Genomic DNA, 27,309 nt, shown 5'->3' on the forward strand with positions numbered 1-27,309 from the left:
TTGTTAAATTTCTACAACCTCCCCTTATCTGAAACTAGTAATTTAGCTCAACAAGGGTAGATAGAGACTGCTCCAAGTTGGCTTTATCGGACACTGGTTCACAAGTGACCACACTACCAGATGCAATAAGAGAGAATGAAAAAAAGGGAGAGAAGAACAAAGGAAAACCCCAAAATATGACTTGAATAAATGTATTTAGAGAATCTTAAACTGAAGATGTGAAAGGTAGGTACAAAGTTAAAAATCTATTGACCAAAAAGGAGACCTACAGAGAATAGTTGCTATTCCAACTCAGAAGAAGCAGTAATGAGAAAGGTTGTATATTTTGAGTAAAAATTTTGCTTCATGATAGAAACCAAAACTTAACATCCAGTTATTAGCAGGAAAAGCCTGATGGAATTCTGTAACCGGCCCAAGACAATTTAGTTAGGGCAGCTGTGTGGCTCAATATAGAGTGCCAGGGCTGGAGACCAGGGTCCTTTGGTTCAGATACTTCTTAGTTATATAGCCCTGGGCAAGTCACTTAACGTGCCTAGCCCCTACCACTCTTCTGTCTTAGAAATCAAAGAAGAAAGATGGACCTCATTTCCCTCCACTTACAAGCGGAAAAAAAAAAAAACGCTTACAGGACAGAAGATATTGGGAGAGAAAGAGAGGAAGAGAGGAAGAGAGAGAGGGGTGGGGAGAGGTCTTCCCATAGAAAGGAAGGGAGGAAGTAAGCAAGGAAGGAAGGGAATTTCACACCAATAAAAAAGATAAGCAGTGACTATGGAAAACTTGAAAGCTAAAAAAAATGTTAAAAATAAAATTTTAAAAATTCAAGGGGGCAGCTGGGTTGAGAACCAGGCCTAGAGATGGGAAGTCCTAGACTCAAATCTGACCTCAGACACTTTCCAGCTATGTGACCCTGGGCAAGTCATTAGTCCCTTACCCTCTTCTGCCTTAGAACCAATACATAGTATTGATTCCAAGATGTAAGGTACAGGTTTAAAAAAAAATTCAAATGATTGAACCTAATAAGGGAATCCCTTTAAATATTTTAGAAATAACTATTAAAATGACTTTAGGTTTTGGTCACTGATTTAAGAAATATGGTTCTGGGCAGCTACAGGGGCAGTGGATAGAGATGCCAGGCCTAGGGTCAGGAAGACATCTTCCCCAGTTCAAATCTGGCCTCGGATACTTAAGCCGTGTGACCTTTGGCAAGTGACTTAATGCTGTCTGCCTCAGTTTCCTAATCTCGAAAATGAGCTAGAGAAGGAAATGGCAGGCCACTGTAGAATCTTTGCCAAGAAAATCCCAAATGGGGTCACAAAGAGCTGGATACAACTGAAACAACTGAATGATAAATGTTTCTACACAAAACCTGTGACTGAAAAAAGGCATAACAATTTGCCTTGGCATGGCAGGGGACACAGTATACTTTCTGCAGATTGCCAAAGAGATGTTAAAAGCCCAGCACTGTGCCACGTTTAGAAAATTCTTAGTAAAAATGGACATAAGTGTCTGCCTTATGTAGATGATATATCACTCTGGGGACATGATATGCAGCAGGTGAAGGAATGACCTTCTGAGGGGACATTAGAGACCCAGGCTGCTGGACCAGAGTTTCTGTCTCAGTTACTGCTGGGCCAGGGTCCAAAATGTTAACTCCTTGCTTCATAGCACCCATTGCAGCACCGGCTCTGCTGGACCATCAGCTCAGAATGCCACCTAGACCTTTCAAAACTCATGAAATCAAAGAAGATGGAGCTCACTTGCCTCCACTTACAAGAGAAAAGAACACACACAGGAGGCCAAGGAACAAAGTCCTTTCCCAGAATTACAGGAGCTCAAGATTGGGACACCATGAATGAGGAAGGCAAGAAGAAAGTGTCTAAAATTCTAAAAAAGACATTTAAAAATGCTTCTACAGCCAATCAAAGACCTTCTCTTGGCCACATAGTTAACCAGGCAGAACCATTTACAGATTTATCTAGGCCCCACAGTCTGTCTAAGCCATCAATCATCTAATACATCATCATCCCAATTCTCCCAGAAGCAGGTCTCCCTGATTCTCCGTATGGGAACATTGGGAAGACAGATAAGCTGATGGGGTCTTGCATGCTCCAGACACTGATTCTATGTCTCTTCTGTCTACTCAACATTTGATTCTCCTTCCTGCACTCCAGCAATATGGCAGCCTAGTGTTCCTCAAACATGGTATTTCCATGCCTTTGCACTGGTTTTCTGCATGCCATGGAATGCTTTCCCTCCTCCCCTCCTGGCACCCCTGACAGCTTCCAATTCTCAGCTCAAATACCCCTTTGGCAGAGGTCATCTCCCCCCTTCAGAATGCCAGCTCTTAGCCTCTTCTTGGGTTTCTGCCTTTCTTTATATGGTGCATGGTACATGGGAAGGGCTTCATCGAGGCTGACTTGATTGATTAATTCCCAGAACAAAGATAATTTGATCAAACAGTGGCCCAAAAGGAGAGGTAGGAACAATATGAAAGGAAGGAAGAACAGCAACAGCAAAAATGAAACTAAATGCTGCAATTATACCAATCAAGTTTGGTCTTGAAGAAGAGATGAAAGGCTACTCCCTGTATCCCTCCTTTCTTTAAAGAGGTAGAAACAGTGGAAGGAGGGGAGCTCTGGGCATGCTATCATCGGATTTCCCCCCTGGGTTTGTTTTGCTAAAGATTTTTTCCTTTTTTTTTTTTAAACCCTTACCTTCCATCTTGGAGTCAATACTGTGTATTGACACAAGGCAGAAGAAGGGCTAGGCAATGGGGGTCAAGTGACTTGCCCAGGGCCACACAGCTAGTAAATGTCTGGGACCAGATTTGAACCTAGGACCTCCCGTCTCTAGGCCTGGCTCTCAATCCACTGAGCCACCCAGCTGCCCCCCAAAGATTTTTTTTCTAACGGATAGCTCTCTGGGAAGGGAGGAGAAAAGAGTCTCTTTGGAAGCGGTGATGTAAAATCAAGTGTGTGGTTGGTTTTTTTTTTTTCTTGAAAGAGAAACACTAGCAACTTTACTTCTCCAAAAAGAAGACTACTTCTGAACGGCTAATTTATCTTTTTACTTTACAGAGAAGCAGAAGCATCCAAGAATAAAATAGAGGTCAATTTCTGAAATCAGGCAAAGGAAAGAGACATTTCTTCAACAAGGGAAAGAGATTGCCCAGAGTGGAATGCATACATAGCAATAAAATCTCAATTGAGGGGCTGTTGGATAGCTCAGTGGATAGCGAGCCAGCCCTAGAGATGTGAGGTCCTGGGTTCAAATATGACCTCAGACACTTCTTAGCTGTGTGACCCTATGCAAGTCACTTAATTCCTCATTGCCTAGCCCTTCCCACTATTCTGCCTTGGAACCAATACATAGCAATCATTCTAAGACAGGAGACAAGGGTTTAAAAAAAAAACTTAATTGAGAGGTAGTTAGACAGCTCAGTGGTGAGAGAGCCAGGCCTAGAGACAGGAAGTCTTGGGTTCAAATCTGGCCTCAGATACTACCTAGCTGTCACTTAACTCCCATTGCCCTTACTGTTCTTCTGTCTTGGAGTTAGTATTGGTTCTAAGACAGAAAATATGGGTTAAAAAGAAGAGAAATATTTCACTTACCATACTAATTTTTGTTTTTGTTTTGTTTTGTTTTACACGTGACAATATACTAATATAACAAACATCTAATGGATGTTCCCTTAATGCATAATAGTAGGCCATTCTTTTCTATTCTCTTAACAGCCTGTTATTAATAAATCTTTTAGTCATTTTGGTAGTTGGAAACACTAAGAATTAAAGAGTGTTAAGTAAAGTTTCAGCAGAAGGGATACTTTAAATAGATACTGAAAATCAGCTTTACACACAAAAATATTTCTTACAAGAGCAAAGTATCCTAGCATAGTATTTAAAACTTATACAATATTTGAGGAAAACAGTAATTTAATGAGGCAAAGCAGAACTGTACTTGCTAAACAGTTATAATATAAACTGCTGAGTATCCCTTCCCTAGATCTGTGAATTGGAATAAAATTCTTTAATTGCTCAGACAAAACTGTTTTCAGAGCCCTTAAGAAGTGCTTTAAGTCTTATATTTCTTTAAAAAAAATATTTACCTCTGCCTTAGAATTGATACTAAAAGTATCTGTTCTAAGACAGAATAAGGGTTAGACAATTAAGGTTGAGTGACTTGCTCAGGGACACGCAGCTATAGTTTTGTGTCTGAGTCCAGATTTGAGCTTCTGTCTAGACACTTAGCTCCCCTTTAGCCTTCTTTCCAAATCAGAGGTATCAAACTTGAGGCTAGGCCCTAGGCAACTTGCAGAACTCCCAAGTGTCACCTGAACAGATTAAAATATAATTGGGAAATGTTTTGCAAAATAAAGAAAAATACAACATGGATAATGTGCATTTGCAGTTCTCTAAACTAGTGTGTGGTCCACAAATAATTTTATCTATTTGAATTTGGTTCCCCTGCTCTAAACGACTCCCTAAATCCCAAATCCTAAAATAGTCCTAGGAAATATGCCCACATACTTGTGTGTATGCACGTGCGCGTGCACACAAACACACACACACAACTTATAGGGGGTCTGATAAGGCCAATTAGGCAAGAAGGTACACCTACCTCGGAGTTACCATGGCCTCCAGAACAGTGCTTCTTGCCAAATTCTGCCAAGCAATTAGAAAGGAGACGATTTCCTAAAAATAGCTCTTCCTCCAGAGCTCTTCAAAGTTCAGACAATGACCCAAATCATAAAACTGACACTGATCTACAAATTTCTCATAGGGAGTCTACTGAATTTAGGAATTTCTGAAAGCAAACGGGCTTTACTTTTTGTTCAGAGGATGACTAATAGAGAGCTTTTAAAACAAACTCACACCCTCTTCAATAGAATTTTCTATTATTACAAAACAGGTTAAGCAGCCCAATAACTTGTTTGTCCCAGCAAATTGAGAACAAGAGCTACTTAACTGTCTTGTTCGAAGGGATGTCCTTGCCCAGCTTGTCCAAGTAAAAACTTTTTGAGAGCTGTGTTTGAAAACTTGCCCTCATACTGTCCCTTCTACTTTCTGCCTCCCTTAGAATCTTCAGCTGGAAAAGAGAGGTCATCCAGTATAAGCCCCCTCCTATTAAAACTGAAGGGAAGTCATTTGCCTAAAGGAAAAGGGGAATAAACTACAAAGAAGGAATTTAAATGGTAGTCTCCTAACCCTAGACCTAGACCAACCTTTTCATTAGGTGATCTGGCCAACAAACAAATCAAGGAGAAATTTTCCAGTGGTTGATTTAGCTTGAGTTTTATTAGTACTATCCATATACTTGGTTGAACTTGCCTATCTGTCCAGGGAATACTCTTCTTTCCATTCACAAGGCTAGCACTCTAGCCAGGTATTCTCTTGGACCTATTAATTTTCCCTCCTGCCTCATCATTTCTCCAATTCATCCTGCAAACAGCTTCCCAAGTGATATTCCTAAAGCCTACTTTTGGATGGGTCACTCCTCTGCTTAAAAAACTCTAGTGTGAAATAAACTCCTATTTCAAGTCCTTAACAACTGTTCCTTCTGTGGAAGAAACAAGGAAGATAAGGACCATCAGGTATACTTTAATAACCCAAACCATTAATTACATGGAGAATCAGAAAGTAAAAATTCAGAAATAAAAATGAGGTACCAAGCTGCAAAACTAGTACCCTGAAATGAGGAAACACAAATGGCCAAAGAAAATGAATAGCCTTTGAAGTTTTAAGATATAGTTTATAACATTTCAGAATAGATTATTATCAAGTATCCACTACAAGGCAAAGGGAGTATATGACACTTTATCCATTGTTATAGCCTCTAACCAAGGATATGGACTTGACTCAACCTTCTAACAACATTTTTCTTTAATAATTCCCCCCCAAATAATATCCTTTACTCCTTCCAGACTTAAGAGATAATGTCTCTAAGCCTTTCTATTTTAAATGTATAATTATGCTTCAACCAAACTGGCCATTTTTACCCCCAAATTACAGGTGATCTCCTCTTATAAAATCTCTTCAAAGACTAATGACTCCATGCCTGAAATCGACTCCCTCTTCTTCCCTATTTCTAAGAATCCTTCACTTCCTTTAGCTTATACTTGGTATTAATTTTTCTGTAGACATTGTTTTCCTCAACAGAAGGCAATATGCTCGAGGGAATATAAGCTCATTGCAGGCAAGGTCATGTTGGCTGGTTTTGGTTTTTCTTTTATACATAATAGATGCTTAATAAATGCTTGCTGAATAAATACTATCAAAATATTCATCACAGCATTTACTATAATACAAGAAAACCCCACAGAAACCTATCAATTGGAGAAATGGTTGAACAAATGGTGGGGTAGACGATGACGGCAAGTTATTGCAGTGTAAGAGATAATGAATAACGGATTCAGGAAAAGACTGATTCTAAATGAAGTGATACAATGACAAGAAGAATGTAAAAGCAGGGACAGGTGTGGTTAAGGAAGAGCTTGAAAGTGGTTTAATTTTCATTAACTAAATTTGGCCCTTGAGAAGCAAACGAGGAAAGAACCTTCCCCCTTCCTTCCTTGGAGATGTGGAATACTAGGTGAAATGTTGCATGACTATATGTCAAAGCTCACAATGTAGTTTTATTTTGCATCACTGTTTCTGTTACAAAACAGAGTTCACTGTGTGGAAACAAATACCTTAATGACTAATGTAAAAATTTTTTTAAATAATTAAAATTTAATATTTAAGATATGGTAGGCCATCATATAGAATCCCAACATTTTCAGAAACAAAAAAATTCAATTGATAGATGGGGCTTATTACTAGCAGGCTAGTCAGCACTGTTTTTATTTTATTTGTACTTTGATAATGATCTGGACTTATTTAAATCAAACTCAAAAATATACTTCACAAAAAGTTATAGAACAATAAATGGATTAAACCATAAATTTTTAAGAAAAAAGGAAATAAAATTTCCTAACTTAATTTGAGACAGACATTAAAACTTTATTCGGCATAGTTTGGTTTATCTCTAGCCTCCAGAGTACTTTTTAAATCATCTCTCTCAGAGGTATAATATCTTTTATGATAAAAAGACCAATAGTCTTTCTATGACACTTAAGTTCTATCTCATTAACTTCTGTGGGATTCTCAAAGTAGTGCTGAATAAAAAGTCCAGAGAAAGCCAAGAGGGGAGAGGAAGTAGATTAAGGCAATCTTTAAAGGAGGACAGGCAGATGAATTATGGTCTGAAGTGGGAAGAATTCAAAATAATGAGAAGGGGAGAAATGAAATTTTAGGTATTTAAAAAAAAAAAGATAAGAAGAGGTTTGGGCCATTAAGTGGCATAGACGATAGAGTACTTGGTCTGAAGTCAAGAAGACTAATCTTTCTGAGTTCAAATTCATCCTCACTTATTAGCTCTATGACCCTGGGCAAGTCGCTTACCCCTGTTAGTCACAGTTTCCTCATTGAGCTAGAAAAGGAAAAGGGAGAATATTCCTGGAATTTAGCCAAGAAAACCCCAAATGGAGACAGGAAGAATTATTATTAAGAATATTATAATTGTTTTTATAAATATGTTTTATTTATTATATTACATATTCTATTAATAATAATAATAAGTTTGTTTGGAAAGCAAGAGAATAGTTCATTTTGTCTGAGGCACACAGTATGTCTCAGACTATTCTCACCAAAATGTCTCATGGCTCTGCCCACAAGGAAATCAGTAGGATGTCCTGGAAAGAGCACTGGTGTGAAAGAAATTCCTGCATTATCTTATACACAAAATAGAGACAAAATTGAGCTGAGAAATGAGTCTTTGAACAGGCTTTTGTTGTTGTTAACATACTATCAAATGCAAATTGACAGCATATTAATTAAAGGAGTAATTAATTAATTACTGACTTCAAATTGTATGGATTACATTGTAAATGAATTAAAGAACTAGCAAAATAAAACTAATGGAGTGGGAAAGGTCAGGAAACATCCCAGAAACAAGGTAGTGAAAATAGCAATAAATTCATGCAGGAAAGGATCTCTTCAAGGAAAGAGAATGTTTTAACCTATGTTACTTCATTGAAGTACCAAAGTCATAATTCAAATGCAAGTCATCTGCCTTGGAATCCAGTAATCTTTCCACTATTTTAAGTCAGGAAATAGTAGAAATTCCATGAATAACACAATCAATGCATTATCTTTTTGGACTCAGTCCAGTCAATCTTCTGATCCAGACCTTGCTTTTTCTTCCTGACAATTTACAAGTTAGGTTTAAGGTAAGGGTTAGTCTCAACACATAACTAGTTACCTCATTGTAATATCTTCTGAAAATAGAAGAAATCTTCTTGCAAACAAATTCTCTCTTTACCACAAAGACAACAATGGTTTAATAAAACTAATACAGAATATGTCCAAAAAGAATTACTGCCATCTTAAAGAAAAAGCAGAATTTAGTCTGAATTTAAAATGAGGAGCAAATAAAAGATGTGGTGAATAATAAAGTGCACACTTAAGAACCACCTAAAAAAAAAATCACATCTTCCTGAGAAGCTTCTATACTTTTAATCCTCTTAAAATGGATTTGCTTTTCTAGGTTAATTTTAATATGCTATTATTAGATTTCGAGAAAATTTCTAGTTATACGTTCATTTCTGTACCAGATGGCAATGAATATCTCTTGCTTTCTCCTATAACAAAATATTTTTTAAATGCCACCCTACTTCTAAAAACAATTATGCCAAAATCTCTGGAAAACAAACACTCCCATCATTCAGTGCATTGCTGCAAAACCTGGCTACCAATCAATCCCAGCTCTACCATTTAATTTTCTAAGAGAAGGCTTGCCGGTAAATCACTCTTCCCTTTTCACAAATTATTCTGTTTCCTCATCTACAAAAGTAGGGAAATGGACTACAAAGTCCTCTACCTCTAAATGCTATGAAACATTTCATCTTTACTTTTTTTTAACTTTTATTTTTAACTTTATATTTTTCTATGAGGACGATGAGGTCCAGAGTCATCATTTATTTACCTAACCTGAACACCTACTAAAATTCTAAGAGTAGGTAAATCTCTAGCCAATTATTTTGTTCACTGAATGCTTAAGATTACTACAACTTTTATTCATCTTCTCTTCAGTCAATTCAAAGGGATACAAAAAGACCCATCTCAATTAGATCTCAAATTTTGATTACACCATCATATAATTTAAAACTTTCACTCCCTTCTAATCAGCTTTAGCCTCAACTACCCTCAACCATTTAGTTCCTTTACTTTGTGAGGGGGAAGGGATGCATGGGCACTGGGGAGAGGTCAGGGAAAGCAGGGTGGTATATACATACTTTTCTTGCTTCCAGGTTTGTGTGTAACATATATTGGGGGCAAAGACATGTCTCCCTTCCTTTGCTCAAAACCCAAACACTTCTTAGCCTGGTATTCAAGATTCTCCATTCTTGGACCCAAATCACATTCTTACTACCCCTCCACAAGAAACTGGCAATCAAATTAAACTGTTTTATTTACCCAAGGCTTTAGAATCAGAAGTGTCTGTTCCAATAACTTGCTAATGAGTGACTTTACCTCTTTAAGCCTGAATTTTTTAAAGGTAAAATAGTGATCGATAATACTCGAATTGCTTTAATAGTGATGGATGATATTGAATTGTTTAAGACACAAGGCTGTAGTAGCATCAACAGAGATGGAGGAAGGAGAAGAAGAAAAAAGGAAATTAATAGATGAGGAATATCCCAGGAGGATGAGGAGGCTAGAAAAGATGAAGCTTCCAGGCAATGTTTCAACAACTGACAGACCTGTGGCTTGAGCAGGATTGTTTCAGTAAGATCAGTGAAGGTCCTTAAAGAATTAGTTCGCACTTTCAAACATCTTTCTGAATCTTAAACAGGCTAGAACCAACTTAAAATCTTGTGGGGGAAAAAATGAGATAAGATAATTAAGAGGTAAGTGATTATCTGAGTAGAATGCTGAAATCAGCAGGTAGATCAATATATGTAGGAAATCTGAGTGGAAAGAATATTAGGGAAAAAACCAGCCAGTTTTTTAAAGAATTCACTTCCAGATATCAAGAGAAATGAGCTTTTTGCAATGGCAAAGCATTGGAAACAAAGTTAGAGCCATCAACTGTGAATTGTTCAACAAGTTGTGGTGCATGGATTTAAGGGAATCTCACTTTGCTCAAAGAAATGAATGAGATGGAAAGCTCTACATGAACTGATGCAAAATAAAAAGTTAGCTAACAACACAATTAATAATCACAACAATTTAAATGGAAAGAACATCCTCAATTTTGACTTTAAATGATCACTATTGCAAATATGAATAACATGGAAATATGTTTTGAACAATGATACACAGTGAAATTGCTTGTCAGCTCCAGGAGGGGGGAGGGAAGGGGGGTGGGAAAGAACATGAATCATGTAACCATGAAAAAATATTCTAAATAAGTAAATTTAGGAGAAAAAAAGAACATCCTCAAAACAAGCAAAAGTAAATGCTGCAAAATGATAAAGACAAGTTCTTTCTCTTCTAAAGTCTCTGGACTAGCTCCATGTCTTATCAAAAGAGCAGAGGTCCTCAGATGAGGCATGTGGCACATATTTTTAGAATTTTTCAATGCATTGATCAGTTTTGCTGACATTTCTCTTCTTTTATCATTTTTTTTCTTTTAAAAATGTCATTATCTGAGATGACTCTTTAGAAGGAGAGAGGGGAGTTGATACAGGGGGATTTGAGACGTAATAAAGAAAGATATCACTAAGAATAATTTTTTTAAAAGATAAATTTTTTTAAAGAAAATGACCATGACTGAGTTGACCTCCTTGGTGAATGTTTAGGTGAATAAGGACCAGAGTTATACAAAATGGGTAGCCACTGGCATTATTTGAAAGGATTCTCAAATAGATCACAGATCAAGAAGTGAGGGAAGTTCCAAGAAAGATCTATTACTTTCCACAATGACCTTCCAAGGTCCCTGTCCACATATATACTTGAATAGCATTTGCTACTTCATTACCCAGGATATTTCTGCTAAACTAAATTTTGCCTCAAATAGAAAGTTCTGGGAGCAAACCAGATATAAATGAAGACTAAAACCTCTGCCTAAATTTCCCTCTATAAAGACTCAAGAGTGACTGAACTCATAACTTATCCTCTAAAATAAAATCACTAAGGACAGAGGGAACCATGAAGACTTGAGGGGCCATTACAAAGCCCTAGGCTCAAAAAGATCTAGTTATTATAACAAGGTATGAAAAAAAAAGAATATAAAAATGTCCTGTAATTCAGTCCAGGGACCTCAGACCTTGTTCTGGGTTGGGCTGACTCTGCAGTCTCCCTAGAGTTTAGATTAAATATTTGAACCAGATTAAATACTACTAAATCAATCAACTATTAACAAAAGGAAATTTAATTAGTCATAGGAGGAGAAGGATATTCATCAAAGCTAAGGCAATGAGCTTTGAACTCATATCAGAAAATGTCTTTTGCAGCTTGAACCTCTACTCCATGGAACCAAATAGGTCTCATGGATGGCCTCAACACCATTTACGGTCAATCAGCCTAACTTACATGAAGGGTATTGTAGGAGTAGTTCTAACTCGGGCACCATCTTAATTCAGGTTCAGTATTGAGATAAAATGAGACACTGAACATTTAAGAAAGGTGGTTTACTCTCTCCTAGCAATCAAGGATATGCAATGTAACAGAGAGAGGATGGAGAATGAGATGCCCTCATCTCCATGGGGCAGATGTATGGTCCAGTGCACCTACAGGATCCAAGAGGGGTAGAGTCCACATGGCTTGAGCTTTTTATTGGCCACAAGCCAGGAAGGTGCATTGTAAAAACTGGAGCCCATCAGGTTTGGGGGAGGGAGGGGTTAGGGAGAATTTCACCAGCAAAGCAAGTAGGAAAACTAAGGCTTAAGATGTTATGTGGGAGGTTTAAGCAGGGAGGAATTCTATCAAGGAAAGGGGAAAATGCTGTAGTACCAGATTTTGCTCCTACTGTAGATTTCCAGAAAAACAATTTAGTGATCCTATTCAAGAGCCATCCTAAATCTAGTTCCTACTTTGTAACATAATGCTTCATTCATCATGACTGAACAAATTTACGAATTCCTCTTAAACCAATAATAAAGAACACTAAAAATACTATTCTGTGCATTCATCTCACTGTTCCTGTATACATCACATCCCTAGCTTTTAAAAACAATGGCATTATAAAATCATTGAGTTTAAAAGTACTACAATACTCATTTTGTAGTTAAAAAGAAAATGTCAGAAATAAATAAAAATTTAGAAAAACAAAAAATGGTATGCTTATGATTCAAATTCAGGTATTTTACTCCAAATCTAGGAAATTTTTAAATGAGACTGCAACCAACTTAAAAATTGGAATAATTATAAATTTGATATTTAATTATTTTCTTTGATATTTTTATTAGAAGGACAAACATCAATATATTTTTAACTTATACATCATATGAAATATAGGGATTCTAGGGAATAATGATTATTTTTCTTTTGATCTGCTGATTTTAATTTTTACAAGTTGAAACCATCAGTAACTATAAAAATACCCAAAGAGAAGAAAGGAATGATTTAATTTTGTTGTTGTTGTTGTCCATTCATTTGCAGTTATGTCCATCCCTTTGTGACCCCATTTGGGGTTTTCCTGGCAAAGATACTAGAAGAATTTCCCACTTTCTTCTCTGCTCATTTTATAGATGGGGGAACTGAGGCAAATAGCATTTAGTGATTTGCCCAGTCACATAGCCAATAAGTGTCTGAGGAGAGATTTGAACTCAGGTTTTCTGACTCCAGTCTAGGGATTCTATTCACTATGCCACCTAGTGCTTACCTAAATTACTTACATAGTAGAAATAGCTGATCCTAGGGGAAAACTAGTTGGCTGGCTCTCTAGATAGAGAGCCAGGGCTAGAGCGAGGGGTTCAAATCAGAACTCAAGACACTTCCTATCTGGGCAAAAGCCACTTAACCCCCATTTTATAGTCCTTACTCCTCTGTCTTTGAACCAATATATAACACTGATTTTTAGATGGAAGGTAAGGATTTTTTAAAAAAGTAAATTGACAAATAACTACTGTTCCTACCACCTACTCTCTGAATGGTGGTAGTATAAGTCTTATGATTCTTATTTTAAAGATAAAGCAAATGAAATTCAACACAAGAAATAAAATGAGAGACGGGAAAATACAGAGTAGAAGAAGTACTGAATTAGGATCCATCCTGGGCATCATACAACCATATTATGTAAAAGTTATTCTCAAAGTGAGGACTTTAAAAATCAACTGATTAGGAAGCATGGATAGGATGGATAGAACATTAGGCCTGGAATCTGGAGGTCCTGGGTTCAAATATGAACTCAAGACACTTCCTAGCTGTGTGACCCTGGAAAAGTTACTTAATTCCAAGTGCCTAGCCCTTGCTGCTCTTCTGTCTTAGAGTAGAACTGATACTAAGACAGAAGGTAAGTGGGGGGGTTTTTGTGATTAAATTCACTATAAACTCTATAAAAATCCCTAAGATTCCCTTTATCCTAAATTTGTATAGTTTTGTATATGTGGTTTAAAAGAACTCCCAAATAAAGCTTTTACCTACCTCTGGACAATTTCTACTTTCCACTTTATAGCCGGTCCAGACCACTTATAAATGTGTATCCTAAATTGTTTTCTTGTCAAGTGAAGAACCCAAAGGTGTAGAAGGATTTTTTAAAATTGTGTATGTAAGTATTTTTTTCTCTTTCCTCTTTTCTTATCTGAAATAAGGCTTACCATACTGCTAAGCTTGTAGTAGACATTTGTACTGATTGGTAAAAGTTATAATACAAAACAGGAAAATATGATTCATTTTACACATCGCCATCCAGAAACATACCCGATGAAAAATATCACACACACACACACACACACCCTCTCTATTCTGTTGGAGGAAATAAAGGAAACAAATCTGCTTGCGAAATGAGAAAACCAACAATGTTATATACAGCAGTCAAATTACCACAAAAATATATAACAAATCAAAATTTAACTATACTGTAGAGACAATTCCAAAATCTTGCCTCTTATTTGAATTTGCAGCTTTGCTTTTGAAAGGACAAATAATTTCCTGTAAACAAAGTTCCAAGAATTGAAAAGCTGTAACACCCACATTCCAGAGATCAGTTCCTTAATTTTATTATGGGGAAATAACAATTGTTTTAATCCAAATATTCGGTTCCCTATAACGTTTTCCTTTGGTTTTATGATTTAACATCTGATAGTAGCACAACTTTGTAACAAAAAAAAATACAATTATAAATTGTCATTTTACGAGAGCTGAAAACATTCCACTATATTACATACACAAATGTAGCCTATCACTTGAATAAAGACCAACTGTGGGAAAGTGGTAAAACTACAGGCAACATCATTAATCTTAACTGGGTTGGGGTTTTTTTTTTTCTGTCACCTTTTGGTAGACATTGTTCTAAGCCCAGGAAAATCTTAAATAAATTAGCCTTGTCTTAAAGAATTCTGGAATATTTGTTCGTTAAATTTAAAAAGGGCAAAGCTTCTTGAGGGCAATATACATCATTCTGAAGCATTAAAAATTCAAGTTAAAATTTAAAACGACTATATTTTCCATATTTTGTTACACAGGGAATCCAGAACCAAATTTTTCCCAAGGAACCTAAAATAGTCTCATATTAATCTCCTACATGGACAGCTCTGTAATTCACAAGTGCAAACTGAGATGGTTAATTACAAGTATTCTCTAGTTAGATTGCCCTCTTAAGATGTTCAGGTCTAACCTGGAAAAACATTTTCCCTCAAGTATATTACTAAGTCATGCCATGGTGTTTCTAATATAATAAAAGAACTCCATTGGGGAAAGAAAAGGCAAAATTCTAAAGATTATGAGAAGGCAGATACTGACCCGATTTCTTGACCAAGATTTTCATCTAGATTAAAAAAGAAGGAAAAAAAAGTATGTGTACTCTAATAAACTGTGAGTCAGTGTTTTGTTAGGGGAAGTTTCTAGGCATGAGTCACAACAATGGTTTCTATATAGTAAAATGAAAGGGAAAAAAAGGCCCTTGGTTAGTATTCTGTTCCTAAGAAAGATATTATCTTCCAGACAGTTTCTCTAATAGGAAAAACTGTACAGAGTCCAATATAATGGTCTTGAATAAACATTGGGAGGTCCTAAAAATATCTATCATAGATTTTTTTTTCTTTTATTGGGGAAAGTTTGTCTGGGCTGAAACAATATTGGGTATTCCTACCAAGGATGTAAGGGTCATTCCGATTGTATAAAAGTAAAAACAGAAAGACAAACATAACCAAGCCAGAAGTAGAAATAGAAATCTAATAACTTAAGGGGAGGGGGGAAATCTACATTAAAAAATTTCCCAGGAGCCAGTTTGGATCTACAAATGCAAGTGAAGGAATATTCAGTATTCTGAATACATTTTAACTATAAAGGCAAAATCAGAAACAAAATACCTAAAATCCTATCCTACCTGTAGGAGATGTCAGTTTTTGTTTCTAAAAAGTAACTAAAGTCTAACACCAAATGACTACTTTGTGAAAGATTTTTAAGGAGTCAGACAGAAAGTTAAACTGGGTTAAGGTAAAATGGAAAACAATCAAACAGAAATTTCCACAGAATACTTTTCTGGAGAAAAAATGATAAATTGCAATTATGGGGGAGGGGCAGGGGGGAGATAGGAAAACAACTCAAAATTTATAAGATTTAAAACCTAATTGTAACTGTCCTATTAGCATAATGATTAAGCATAAACCATAGTCCCTAAAACTGAAGTTCTACACAGTAAAAGCTGAAAGGGTTAAAAACTCTTGATGTTCAGCCTCTACCCCTAAAAAACGAAACTAAAACTAATCTGAATGTTTCAAAGCAATGATCAAATATTTGTTATTATTTTGCCTGAATTTACTGGTGATTATAGGATCACAGAGCAAGAAGGAGGAGCAGGCCCTAATCGGAGCTCAAGCAAACCGGAGGCAGGGGACTTTCAATCACAATGAAAGCAGGTTAAAATAAGTGACAAAATTACAATAAATACAATAGAACATTGCATCTTAAAACTAAGTCAATATAGGGTTCACAAAGACCCTTATATATGGATTTGTGGCACCCATTTCTAGTTTAATTTGACACCACAGGTATAGACAAAGCCTACCATTTTACAGATAAAGAAACTGAGGTTCAGAAGGGTTAAAGGTTTCAAAAGTTTACTAAGGGGGAAGCTATGGGACAAATCTGAATCAGTCTTTGCACTAAAAACCCAGTGGCTTTTTCAGTATACATTCTGCCTTCAATAAAATGAGCTAATCATCTTTGGCCATGTTAAAAATGTTACTAGCTAGGTGGCCCAATAAATAGTCAGGCTGGGAGACCAGAGGTCCTGGGTTCAATTCTGAACTTCTGCTATTGTCACATGTCTCTGTCAATCAAAATGCAGTCTTTTCTCTTCCTTAATACACTTCCCAGCTGTGTGATCCTGGACAAGTCACTTAATCCCCCATTGCCTACCCTTTACTGCTCTTCTGCCTTGGAACCAATTCTTAGTATCAGTTCTAAGACAGTTAACTGAATTGGCTGGAAAGATCATCTATGTAAAACTTTCAGAGTTCATCTCTAATTATTTAATTTTTAGATAGTAAAGTAATTACATATATAGATAGATAGATAGATAAAGATATAGATATAGATATAGATATAGATATAGATATAGATATAGATATAGATAAGAAGGGGAAGCCTCCTAGCTTTCAAAGGATTTTAGGCTCTTTGGGATAGCTAGGTTACCAATTCTAATGCAGGTTTGTATTTTTATTTTTTTTAACAGATGAAGAAATTCAAATCCGAGAGATTGAATAATTAATTCATTCATGCTTTCAGTTCATGAAACATTGATCTACTGAGAGAGACAGAAAGACAGGGAGAGGGAGAGAGAGAGAGAGAGAGAGAGAGAGAGAGAGAGAGAGAGAGAGAGAGAGAGAGAGAGAGACAGAGAGAGAGAGAGAGAGACAGAGACAGAGACAGAGACAGGGAGAGAGAGAGAGAGACAGAAAGACAGAATGATTGGGGTGGGAGGTGGAGTAGGGTGTTTCTGTGTCTCAGGCCAGGCATTTTGCTATTTATCATTGGGCATAAAAAGACAAAAATGAAAGGTCCTATCTTCTAGGAGCTTAAGTTCTTCAGTGAGGGGAAGTCAAGTTAAAAACAAATTTCATACAAGGTGAATAAAAGCAAGGAGAGCTGGAGATTGGAGGGGAAGAGAAACAAGTAAAGGTCTTAGGCTGCCTCCAAGGTTGAGAATGCTCTTTTACTATCCTACTGGAAATCTTTATCAAATTCTATTTTCCAAGACTATTTTCCCAACAATATCCCCTCAAATAGGTCATTCAATTCTTTCCCCTCAAATGACTTTGTAATTGGAATGTTTCTTTTTTTAAAAATTCTTTGTATATCCATCACCTTGCATGTGGAAGGAACTTAAAGAGATGTTTGCTGATTTTAACGTATACTTATTCCCTGTACTAATTGCTCCCTCCACCCTCCCCAAAACAAGCTACTTGAAGATAGGACTTTATTTTTGTCTTTTTATGCCCACTCGATGAGCAGCAAAATGCCTAGCACCCAAAAGCCATTAATCAAATTCTTATTAAATTGACCTGAATTCAGGTTTTGTAATTTATTCTTCCAAGAATTAAAGAAATAAATAAACCCAGCAACTAACATTAAAGTAGTTAAGAAATTTCATGATTATCTTCACTTCATTCCAATTTGAGTTCCATAGAATTCCAGAAATTCCAAATCAAATAAGTTCAAAGCAGAGTATTTCCTTCACCTCAAAAGTAAAGAGTTTTTACCTTTCAACACAAAGTAAATATAAAATAAAACCACCAGCCCACTAACTTCTGGCTGCCAATGGCTACTGAACAGGTAGGTAGGTGTCTCTGATGTCACCTGCATTACCTGTACTTAAGAGTATCCCCATATATTAGCTAATAAAAAATTACTCATAATTAACTGAAAGAAATCCAACCGTTAGGAAGAGATCAAGGTCTTAGTAGTCCTACCTCAAGTTACAATTAGCCACGAAATCTTTCTGCAAAGTGGGGATAAGTATAGACAAGTTGGGAATGATGCTCACCCACGTCTTCAAATTACGTCAAGGGGAAAAAGAAAGTAAATATGCTTGATGTCAAAATGTCACATAAATTATTGTGCCACAGAATCATGCTTGCTTATCACTTCCCCAGCATTCATAAATATTCATTTTGATTATTCTAGATCCCTTGGATGGCCTTATTTTCCTAGATTTCAAAGATAAAACAATGTATAACATAAAACAATGGTCCTGTTTTGGTCTTCAGTCTGTAAACAGCAACCTAATTCTGGGAAGCCATCACCAGAGGAAAACTATTAACCTCTACAAGAGTCACCTCCAGCTTAAAAGCTATAGTAAATCTGGGAATTCATTTTAAATACAAGAGAGAGAAGAAGAATAGAACCTATCCTCACCTGCATAGTCTCCTGATATAATTCTCCTAAATAAAAAAAAATTCTATTTAAGGGAGCAGCACAAAGAAGAAAAGGCTACCCCCCCCCAAAAAAAGGAGCCATCTAGGTAAGACTCCCATCAAAAGAAAAGCTTCTGGCTTTAAAAACTTCACAGGCACACACACAAACAATCTTACCTAAGTGTTTAATACAGTTAATTGGAGGTAAAGGCAAGGTATGCTTTTTCATGGATAGGTTTGACTCTCCAATAAGGAAAGAGGGGAGACAATGGAATAAAGCCTTCACATTTCTCAGTAATACTCACCAACAACTGAAGTGCCCAGTGAATCGATCCCAAGGATGAAATGATGACCAACAAGAGGGAGTTTATTAATCAAACTGCAGCTTGGGTTTAGCACTCTAAAATGGCTTGGGCCCTGACTCTGGGACTCAAAAGTCTTTTATGCACTGGAGTGAACAGGAACTTCTGGGGTTGGGGGAGTGAACAGGAAACTTCTGGAGTTGGGGGAGTGAACAGGAAACTTCTGGGGTTGGGGTCGTTGTTAGTTACTGGCATATGCCAGGGTGTGATAACTTGCCTACAGGGTTTCTATGGGTGAAGGGGACAGGAAAGGGGGAAAATTGGTTCAGGAGCTGGTTCTTCACAACATTCCCTACAGAGCTGACTCAGTCCAAAGCATGCTTATCACACACACACACAAAAACCCCACAAATCTATCATAGGCTAAGACTCCCTCATCTGATTTCTTTTCAACTCAATTTAAAAATGCACCAAAAAAAAGTTTCATTGGTTTCTACCAGAAAAAAACATGGCTATTATATTATTTCTAAAATAAAACATCAAATTTCAAAACCGAGGCCATTTGTAGCTATCATAAAGAAAATAAAAGTTTTTTAAACTGTTGTTATTCAGTTAGACAAGTCTTAAACGCCTCCCCCCCCCAAAAAGGTCTGTTTTCTAAAAGAGAGGCCAGAAAAGTTGACAAAAATTTCTGAAAGTTTCAAATAATGTATATTATGCCTTACTTGACTTAATTTTCAGTCATGCAGCTAGGGAACCAACCATTCAAGTAAATGAAAGGGAAATAAACCACATATGAAATATAAAAAAAAAACACTCATAATGAAAAACCATTTTAAAAAACAAGCTTTCTTTTCATCTTTCCATCTGTGTAAATAAAGCAAAACCACAACAAAATCTTGGAGGGTAGCTAGGTGATTCAGTGGATGAAGAGCCAAGTCTAGAGTCAGGAGGTCCTGGGTTCAAATGTGATGGCAGATACTCCCTAGATGCATGACCCTAGGCAAATCATTTAACCCCAATTGTCCAGCCCTTACTACTCTTCAGTTGATGTCTTGCCGCTGGACACAAGGCCACAACAGCACCTCCTGTAACAACTGGTGTTCCATGCCCCATGTGCCACAAACTTTGCGCCTCAGTCTTTGGACTCCAAAGCCATATGAGGGTACACCGTAGATGAAAATGCACAAAGACAATTGTCACTCTCAGACACCGAGAGACTAACTGCTCTTCTGTCTGGAAGCCAATAATTGGAATTGATTCCAAGACCAAAGGTAATGGTTTAAAATGAACAAACACCTCCATACTTTTAGTTCTGAGATTAAGTAGTGCAATTTAAATAAATATAAAGTAATATAATCTGAGATTTGATCTCTTCCCACATGCTGTAATCTAATCATTCAGCTGAGAGGTATATAACTAAAAATGTCCTCATTCTCCAAAACAGTCCTGAAAATAATCATTTAAGTTCTTTTCTAACAATTAATGCACTCCTACAATAAAATAACTCTCCAACATTTAACTCTGAATAAGATTAATTCTCTCTGCCATTATACCAAAATTCCTTCCATTGAGTACACGCTTAAAAAAGAGCATTACTTTAAAAAAAGCCAGTAGAAGGAGATGCTGTCTGGCAGATTTGTCGTGTGTTTCAATGTGCATGACCTCAATCCAACTATAAGACACTGATTTTGCCCCTTATAGCAATGCCCGGGGGCAGAGTGGCTCTGCCCCGATGTATAGAACTCCTCAGGTCTACAAGAATCCAATCGAATCCAGGCTACCTTTCAGGCTCTAACCACCGGAAAATGAAGTCAAGTTTTCTCATTGTTTCTCATGGTTTATCTGGCAAAATAGAAGGAATCTTCAAGAAGGATTCATGAACCTCTAGGAAACAGCTAGTGGTGCAGTGGATTAAGAGCTAGGTCTAGAGACAGGAGGGTCATCCTTCCTAGCTATGTGACCTTGGCCAAGTCACTTAATTGATACTGTACAGCTCTTCTACTTTAGAACCTTAGAACCCATACACAGTATTGATTCTAAAACAAATTAAGATTAAAAAAGGGGGGGGGGATTGAATGAGACATTGGAAATGATCTTGTCTAACCACTAATTCCTCCATTCTACAAATGAGTAAAGTGGCCATATTGCACCGTCTCACTTCTAAGGATGAAGGAGGCCAACATAATCAAAATGAAAGATGAATGACAAGTAGTGAAAAAATACTGTGTTTTGTACATAGCAAAGTTGCTCTCTGACTCCCCAAATCCCCTGGCTCTTAGAGCACACATCTTTTAAAACTAATACATTGCATTTGTTTGGAATTTTAAAATGATCTCAAATATTGCAGCACATTCCCTTTCTTGGTGCAAGCCCACGTCTTTCCCCCTGTACATTATAAAATATCTCCATTGGCAGAGATGATGTTATGTCTGTCTGCAAGGAAGATGAATTCATCACAGAAGAAATTTATTCACCAAAAGCAACCCTGAAGCCCTCTGGATCTCAATGGCACTGGGATTCCAGATTCAAGAATGCGTCAAGAAACCATCTAGCAGAGCTGGAGATTCTTCCCTAAACACTCTTAAATCACAGAGCAAAGGAATTCCAGCAGTAGTGGAAGAAGGAAAATATAGCTCTCTTCTGTAAGCCTTCACCTCTCAGCCTGTCTTACCACTAGGTAAAAAGTTAAAATCAGTGAGTCAAATTGGTGGACTAGGCCAAATACAAATTTCTAGTGTTTTGTAGTCATGAAAGATTGCAATGGATAAAATCTAGTCATGAAGCCAGGAAGATCTGAGTTCAAATCACACCTCTTAACACATACAGATTTCATAATCCTAAAGAGTTAGGAACTCAGCCCTCAGAGCAACTCTGGAAAACTAAAGGAACTGCAGAGAAGGTGTTAAATCTAAGGTAGAGATTCCTTATCTGGGAAGTACATTTGCCAATTAAATTATAGGACTAATCCCTACCACAGTTTTTATCAGCATATACTACAGTTTGTTTTTTCAATCCAGAAACAGGATTAGAACAGACCACAGCAAAATAGGTAGAAAATATTAAACTTCAATTTGAAAGTGTTTCTCTTTTTAATTTTCAGAAATGAAGATCAGGGATGAAAAGATACCCCAACTTTCTAATACCTCCAAGAAAATGTATACTTTGTTAATTTGAAGTTTCTTTGGAAGTAGTAGCACTTCTGCAAGAGAAAACAGCAGAGAGCAGTTTCTGAATTTCCAGGTAAACAAACTATTTTCCTGTAATCAACCAGACAACAACAAACCAGGTCCAGTGACAACCTTGGTTAATTATTCTCTCCTTCCCAATTCGAAGTCCATCTCCAGTCTGTGCCAGCTCAGGAGTTTCACCCAGAGTCATTTGATACAAAACTATTTATTTTATAAGCAAAATGCCTCTGGCAAGGTACTAAACACCTTTCCAAACACAAAGGTTATTTTACCTTAACCCTACTTAATTCACCTAAAAGTCAGATAATTATACAGGAAGTGAAGTACACAAACTAGTCAGCAGTTTAGAAAACAATAAATTAATCATAGAAATAATTTTGCTCCAAATGATTCCCATTTTCTTCCAAAACAAATTCCAATCTTCAATTTTCATTCGACTATTTCCTTCCTTATTAGATTACATGCATGCTAAGTAAAGAGTAACAGTAAAATATGGAAAGCTACTTGGAGTTTGGTGTTAAAAAATAAATATTACGTGAGAAATGAGAAAGCAAGGGGAAAGCTAACTACTACGTTTCTTTCCCCATCCTTCTAACATCGAGCTTACCATCCTCTAGGCTTTAGGTTTTTTTATTAAAGTTGTTTTTAAAGTTTCTCCCCGTGCTCTCCTTACCTTGACGGGGAAGCCATAATTAAGTTGATAAAGAAAAAAGTCTGCAGTCCATCAACCCTTTCATCTGGCTGCCCCTCCAGCCAAAATTTCCTTCAGCATTTGTTGAGGCTGAGTCAGTGGACGTTGGCTTTCTAGCTCCCTTATGCACGAAATTCACTTAAAAAAAAAAAAAGGCACTTTCCTACCTGTTCCCAGAGACTCCAGTTTCCTAAACTAAGCCTCTAGTTTAGTTTGGGATTACATGAATTCTGATAGACATCCGGGCACTCGCGGGGTTTTCTGCAAGCTTGCCCCACTTTCGTCTGCACAGGGAGTTCTTCTCTAAGCTCCGGAATTTAAAGTATTTAATATCAGGCAGAGCAAAAGCTAAGGAAAATCACTGGCCAGCAATTCAAAGGAAAGAACAAAACTTTGTAAAGGGAGGAAGAAAAGGAATCCTTCCCTGGGCGCTAGAAAGTTGCTGGATTGTGTAGACAAAAAACCCCTTCCAAGAAGGTTCTCTTGGTACAGTCCAACTCCTTAATTGGGCATGTTGGGCTATTAAGGCAAGAAAAAGAGGAGGATTGGATGGAAAAAGAATACCAGCCAGAGTGGCCAGCCTATCAAGGGGAAAGTGGCGAAGCGCAGGGGCCAGAGACCTGCCAGAGATCCGCCTGCAGACTGGTCCTTTGCCAGATTCCTAACAAAGTACAAACCTGCATCCCAGGGACACAGAGTTCCTGCTGCCGCTGACCAGTACTCCCGCGGCAGTCGGAACACGTAGCAAAACAGAGATTGAAAATAAGTAATGAAAGGGAATCTTCAGAGGGCAATGAGAACTTGCATAACAAGAAAAATATGGGAGTCTTGCATATCCTTTCCACTTCTGATTTATTTCATTACTTTCACATTTATTTTGTGCTTTTTCAAAACAACTACCACAGCAACCGGGCAGGTCCCCGAAAGTCCAAGTGCAGAAACAGAAAGGGAGATAACACCACATATCTTTCTTTGTGTTACATTGAAGTGCCACTTTATATTTGTATTTACTAGTAAGTGGACTAAAAGAGTTACTGTTGCAAAATGTTGCAATGCCATAGCAGCCATCATCCCTTCCATAGGGTGGTGTAGTGCTCCTTCCTTTCCAGGCTCACTTCTGCATAATACTGTCTCCCTCCAGATCTGGCTTTAATGCGATTAAACATTTATTCAGCAACAAGCAAGAGAGGCTAGGTCAACTCCAGTAGGTTCTAGTCAGTTTCTGATACATATCAAAGTGGAAACCTGGACAAATTATTCATGCTAAATCCCTCAAATCTGCATTGATTGAAGGAGAAGCAATTAACACACACATTCACAGTTCCTTTAAGCCAAGGAAAAATACAGGTCTGGATGTCCAGGGTCACACAGCTATTCAGTATCAGGGCGGCAAGATCCAATATCTGGGGAGTTTCTCTCTCCACAATATCCCTCAGATATTCTTCATTACCACCCAAGTTCAATCCTTCATCATCTCTCCTCTGAACAATTAAAATCATCTCCTAATTGAGCTCCGTGCCCCCAGACCTTGCCTTCTCCAGTTCATCCTCCACACAGCTGCAAAAATATTCCAAAACCACAGGAGAAGCAGGGCCATGACACTTTCCTAGTCAATTAAGCTGCCGTGTCCAGGATCAAATAGAAATTGTTTCACATTTCAATACCTTCATAGGCTGGCTTGAAACTGATTTACAAACTTGCTTCACATTATTCAACTCATGTGCTATTTTCCAGATAAAATAGCCCTACTCATGAATCTCTCATATAGGACATTCCACATGTGGTAAATGTTGGGGAAACAGATGCTAAGTGCTAGAAAAACAAAGACAAAAACAGTCTGCCCTCAAGGAGCTAAAATTCAAAGGGGAGAGAATGTACATAATAACCTACAAGATACATCCAAAGCAGATGGAAAGCAAATCAAACAGGAAGACACCAGGAGCTGAGGAAACCCAAAAAGGTGAGAATTGAGCTGAGTTTTGAAAGAAGTCAGTAAAATGCTGAAGTCTAGGTAAAAGAAGAAAAAATTCCAGGCATGAGGGACAGCCAAAGCAAAAGGTCAGAGATAAGAGATGGATTGTCCAGCAGGAGGAATACAAGAGTGTGGGATTAGTTTGATAAGAGCATTAAATGACAAAGGAGTTTATATTTCAGTCTGAAGATAGGAGGCTGGAGCCACTACAGGAGTTTGACACAAATGTAAAATCACTTTGGCAGCTAAATGAGAACTGGATTGTAGTGGGGAGACTTAAGGCAGTTATATAAATGGAAAGGAAAATTATCTTTATCGATATATACATATATAACATATATATATGAAACCTTGTGAATGGTAGAAATGTGAAGATTTGGCAATGTATTAGAGAAGTAGAGGGAGTGACGATGAAGAATCGGGATGTGTGGAGTGGAAATTGAGGGGACCCTTGAAATTTCAAAATTCACCCTCTTTACCACTTACTAAAAAACATATGACCTTGGAAATCAATCATTTAAAATATAAGGCTTTTAGCCTTTGATCCAGCCACAGCACTGCTAGGTTTGTACCCCAAAGAGATAATAAGGAAAAAGACATGTACAAGAATATTCTTAGCTGTGCTGTTTGTGGTGGCCAAAAATTGGAAAATGAGGGGATGCCCTTCAATTGGGGAATGGCTGAATAAATTGTGGTATATGTTGGTGATGGAATACTATTTTGCTAAAAGGAATAATAAACTGGATGGCTTCCATGTGAACTGGAACGACCTCCAGGAATTGATGCAGAGTGAAAGGAGCAGAACCAGGAGAACATTATACACAGAGACCAATACATTGTGGTACAATCAAAGGGTACAATCAAACGTAATGGACTTCTCTACTAGCAGCAATGCAATGATCCAGGACATTTCTGAAGGACTTATGAAAAAGAACACTATCCACATTCAGAGGAAGAACTGTGGAAGTAGAAATACTGAAAAAAAACAACTGCTTGATCACATGTGTCAATGGGGATATGATTGGGGTTATAAATCCTAAATGATCACCCTAGTTCAAATATCAATAATATGAAAATAGGTCTTGACCAAAGACACATATAAAACCCAATGGAATTGTGCCTCGGATATGGAAGGGGTTTGAGGGTAGGAGAGGGGAAGAATATGATTTTTTTGTCATCCTGGAAAAATGTTCTAAATTAATCAATTAAATGCAATTTTAAAAAATAATAAATAAAATATAAGGCTTTATTGAGAGAGAGAGGTGGGGGGAAGGGGCACAGTCTCAGCTCACCCACCAGAGACAGAAATGTAATCCCAAAGGGGTTACAAAGAAAATGTGGGGCACAGCCTCAACTTATTGACCCAAGACAAATCCAGCCCCCAAATCACAGAAAAACCCCAGAAGGGATTATAATGTTTTACAATAGTTAAAATAGTTGGAGACAGATAGTTGAATAGTTTTACTTTGAGTTTATAGTGAACACATTCAAGCTTATTAACATCTTTAAGAAATTGGAGAATAGTTTCAAAATGGATATATCCAAACCAAGCAATATTTTCAAGAAATGACTAGGAAGTTGGAGACAGACTACAAAGAGGGGAAGTAGCTCACAACTGGATTATCTAGGAGGGCTACAAAGATATAATAGGAGTCTTCTAGGACAAACGGGTACACAAGATTGGTACTTAAGATTTGGTCCTAGTACCTCAGGATCTTCCTGGGCCTCCTGCCTAGAGCAATTCCTAAACAGGCTCCCTTAAAAGCTGAAAAGCTTTGGTAAGAAGGGGAGGCACACACCAAACTTTAGATATTAACAACTTTTAATAACTTGTGAATAGTGCACTAATTTCTCACTCCACACAAGAATAAAAATCCTGTCTAGGAGACTAAAAGCAAATGATAGTACCCATAAGTTAATTTGGGAATAAAGAAAAATTAAAGGAAGATAAGGGAGGATGAATTGTTTTCCAACAAAATGAATTGCCTATAGAAATCCAATCTGAGATATCTCAAAGGCAGTTGGTAATGCAGAACTACTAAAAAGGAGACAGATTGTCCCCCTTTCCTCCAATGTACTCTCTACCTCACCTCTAGCTCTTAGCTACACTGAAGCTTCATCTTAAGTGACAAACCCTATGCAGAAATCCTTATAGATGGAGCCCTGATGTTAGTTAATACTTTCCTCTGACAACTTTGTTTTAGGAAACCCTCAAGCACCTCAGATCACCCAGATAGAATTAGTGAGTTTGACTAAACAATAAATCTTCAAGTATCCATTGATCATAACTCTAGATAGGATTAGCAGATATCAAATCTTAAAGCACCCTTTTGTCTTCTTGTCTCTTATGGTATGTGGCTAGAATACCTAGCCTCCCTGTAAGCTGTCCTTCCTTTCCTTACTCTCTAAAAGTCCTATAGTTGATGTTTTTTTCTGGAGACAGTGTTCCCAGAATCCCAGAGCTTGGCTCTGAGTGGTGTTCTTAAGAGCACTGTCTCCTCGCCTCCCATTAAAGAACATATTAAAGATGTGTTCTTTTCTAACTACTTTAGTGGTTATGTATTTTTTTTCACACTGACATCTCCCAGAAAAAA

The 27,309-nt window shown here is 37.3% G+C and overlaps 1 protein-coding gene across 9 annotated transcripts in view; it reads right to left on the reverse strand.

Annotated features, from left to right (window-relative positions):
* Positions 1 to 27,309, reverse strand: part of AFF1 (ALF transcription elongation factor 1) — a 220,283-nt gene that overhangs the window by 119,175 nt on the left and 73,799 nt on the right. The window contains exon 1 of one of the 9 annotated variants that reach the window (XM_007495929.3): positions 22,726 to 23,218. The exons of 6 other annotated variants lie outside the window; for them this stretch is intronic. In XM_007495929.3, coding sequence (XP_007495991.1) covers positions 22,726 to 22,742 — 17 coding nt within the window. In that variant the 5' untranslated portion in view covers positions 22,743 to 23,218. Of the gene's footprint in view, positions 1 to 22,725; positions 23,219 to 27,309 lie in introns of those variants that run through there. 2 more of the 9 variants (XM_056803177.1, XM_016423046.2) reach the window with 2 other exon arrangements.

The sequence above is a fragment of the Monodelphis domestica genome, chromosome 6 (genome assembly GCF_027887165.1).
Source record: "Monodelphis domestica isolate mMonDom1 chromosome 6, mMonDom1.pri, whole genome shotgun sequence".
Taxonomy (NCBI): Eukaryota; Metazoa; Chordata; class Mammalia; order Didelphimorphia; family Didelphidae; genus Monodelphis; species Monodelphis domestica.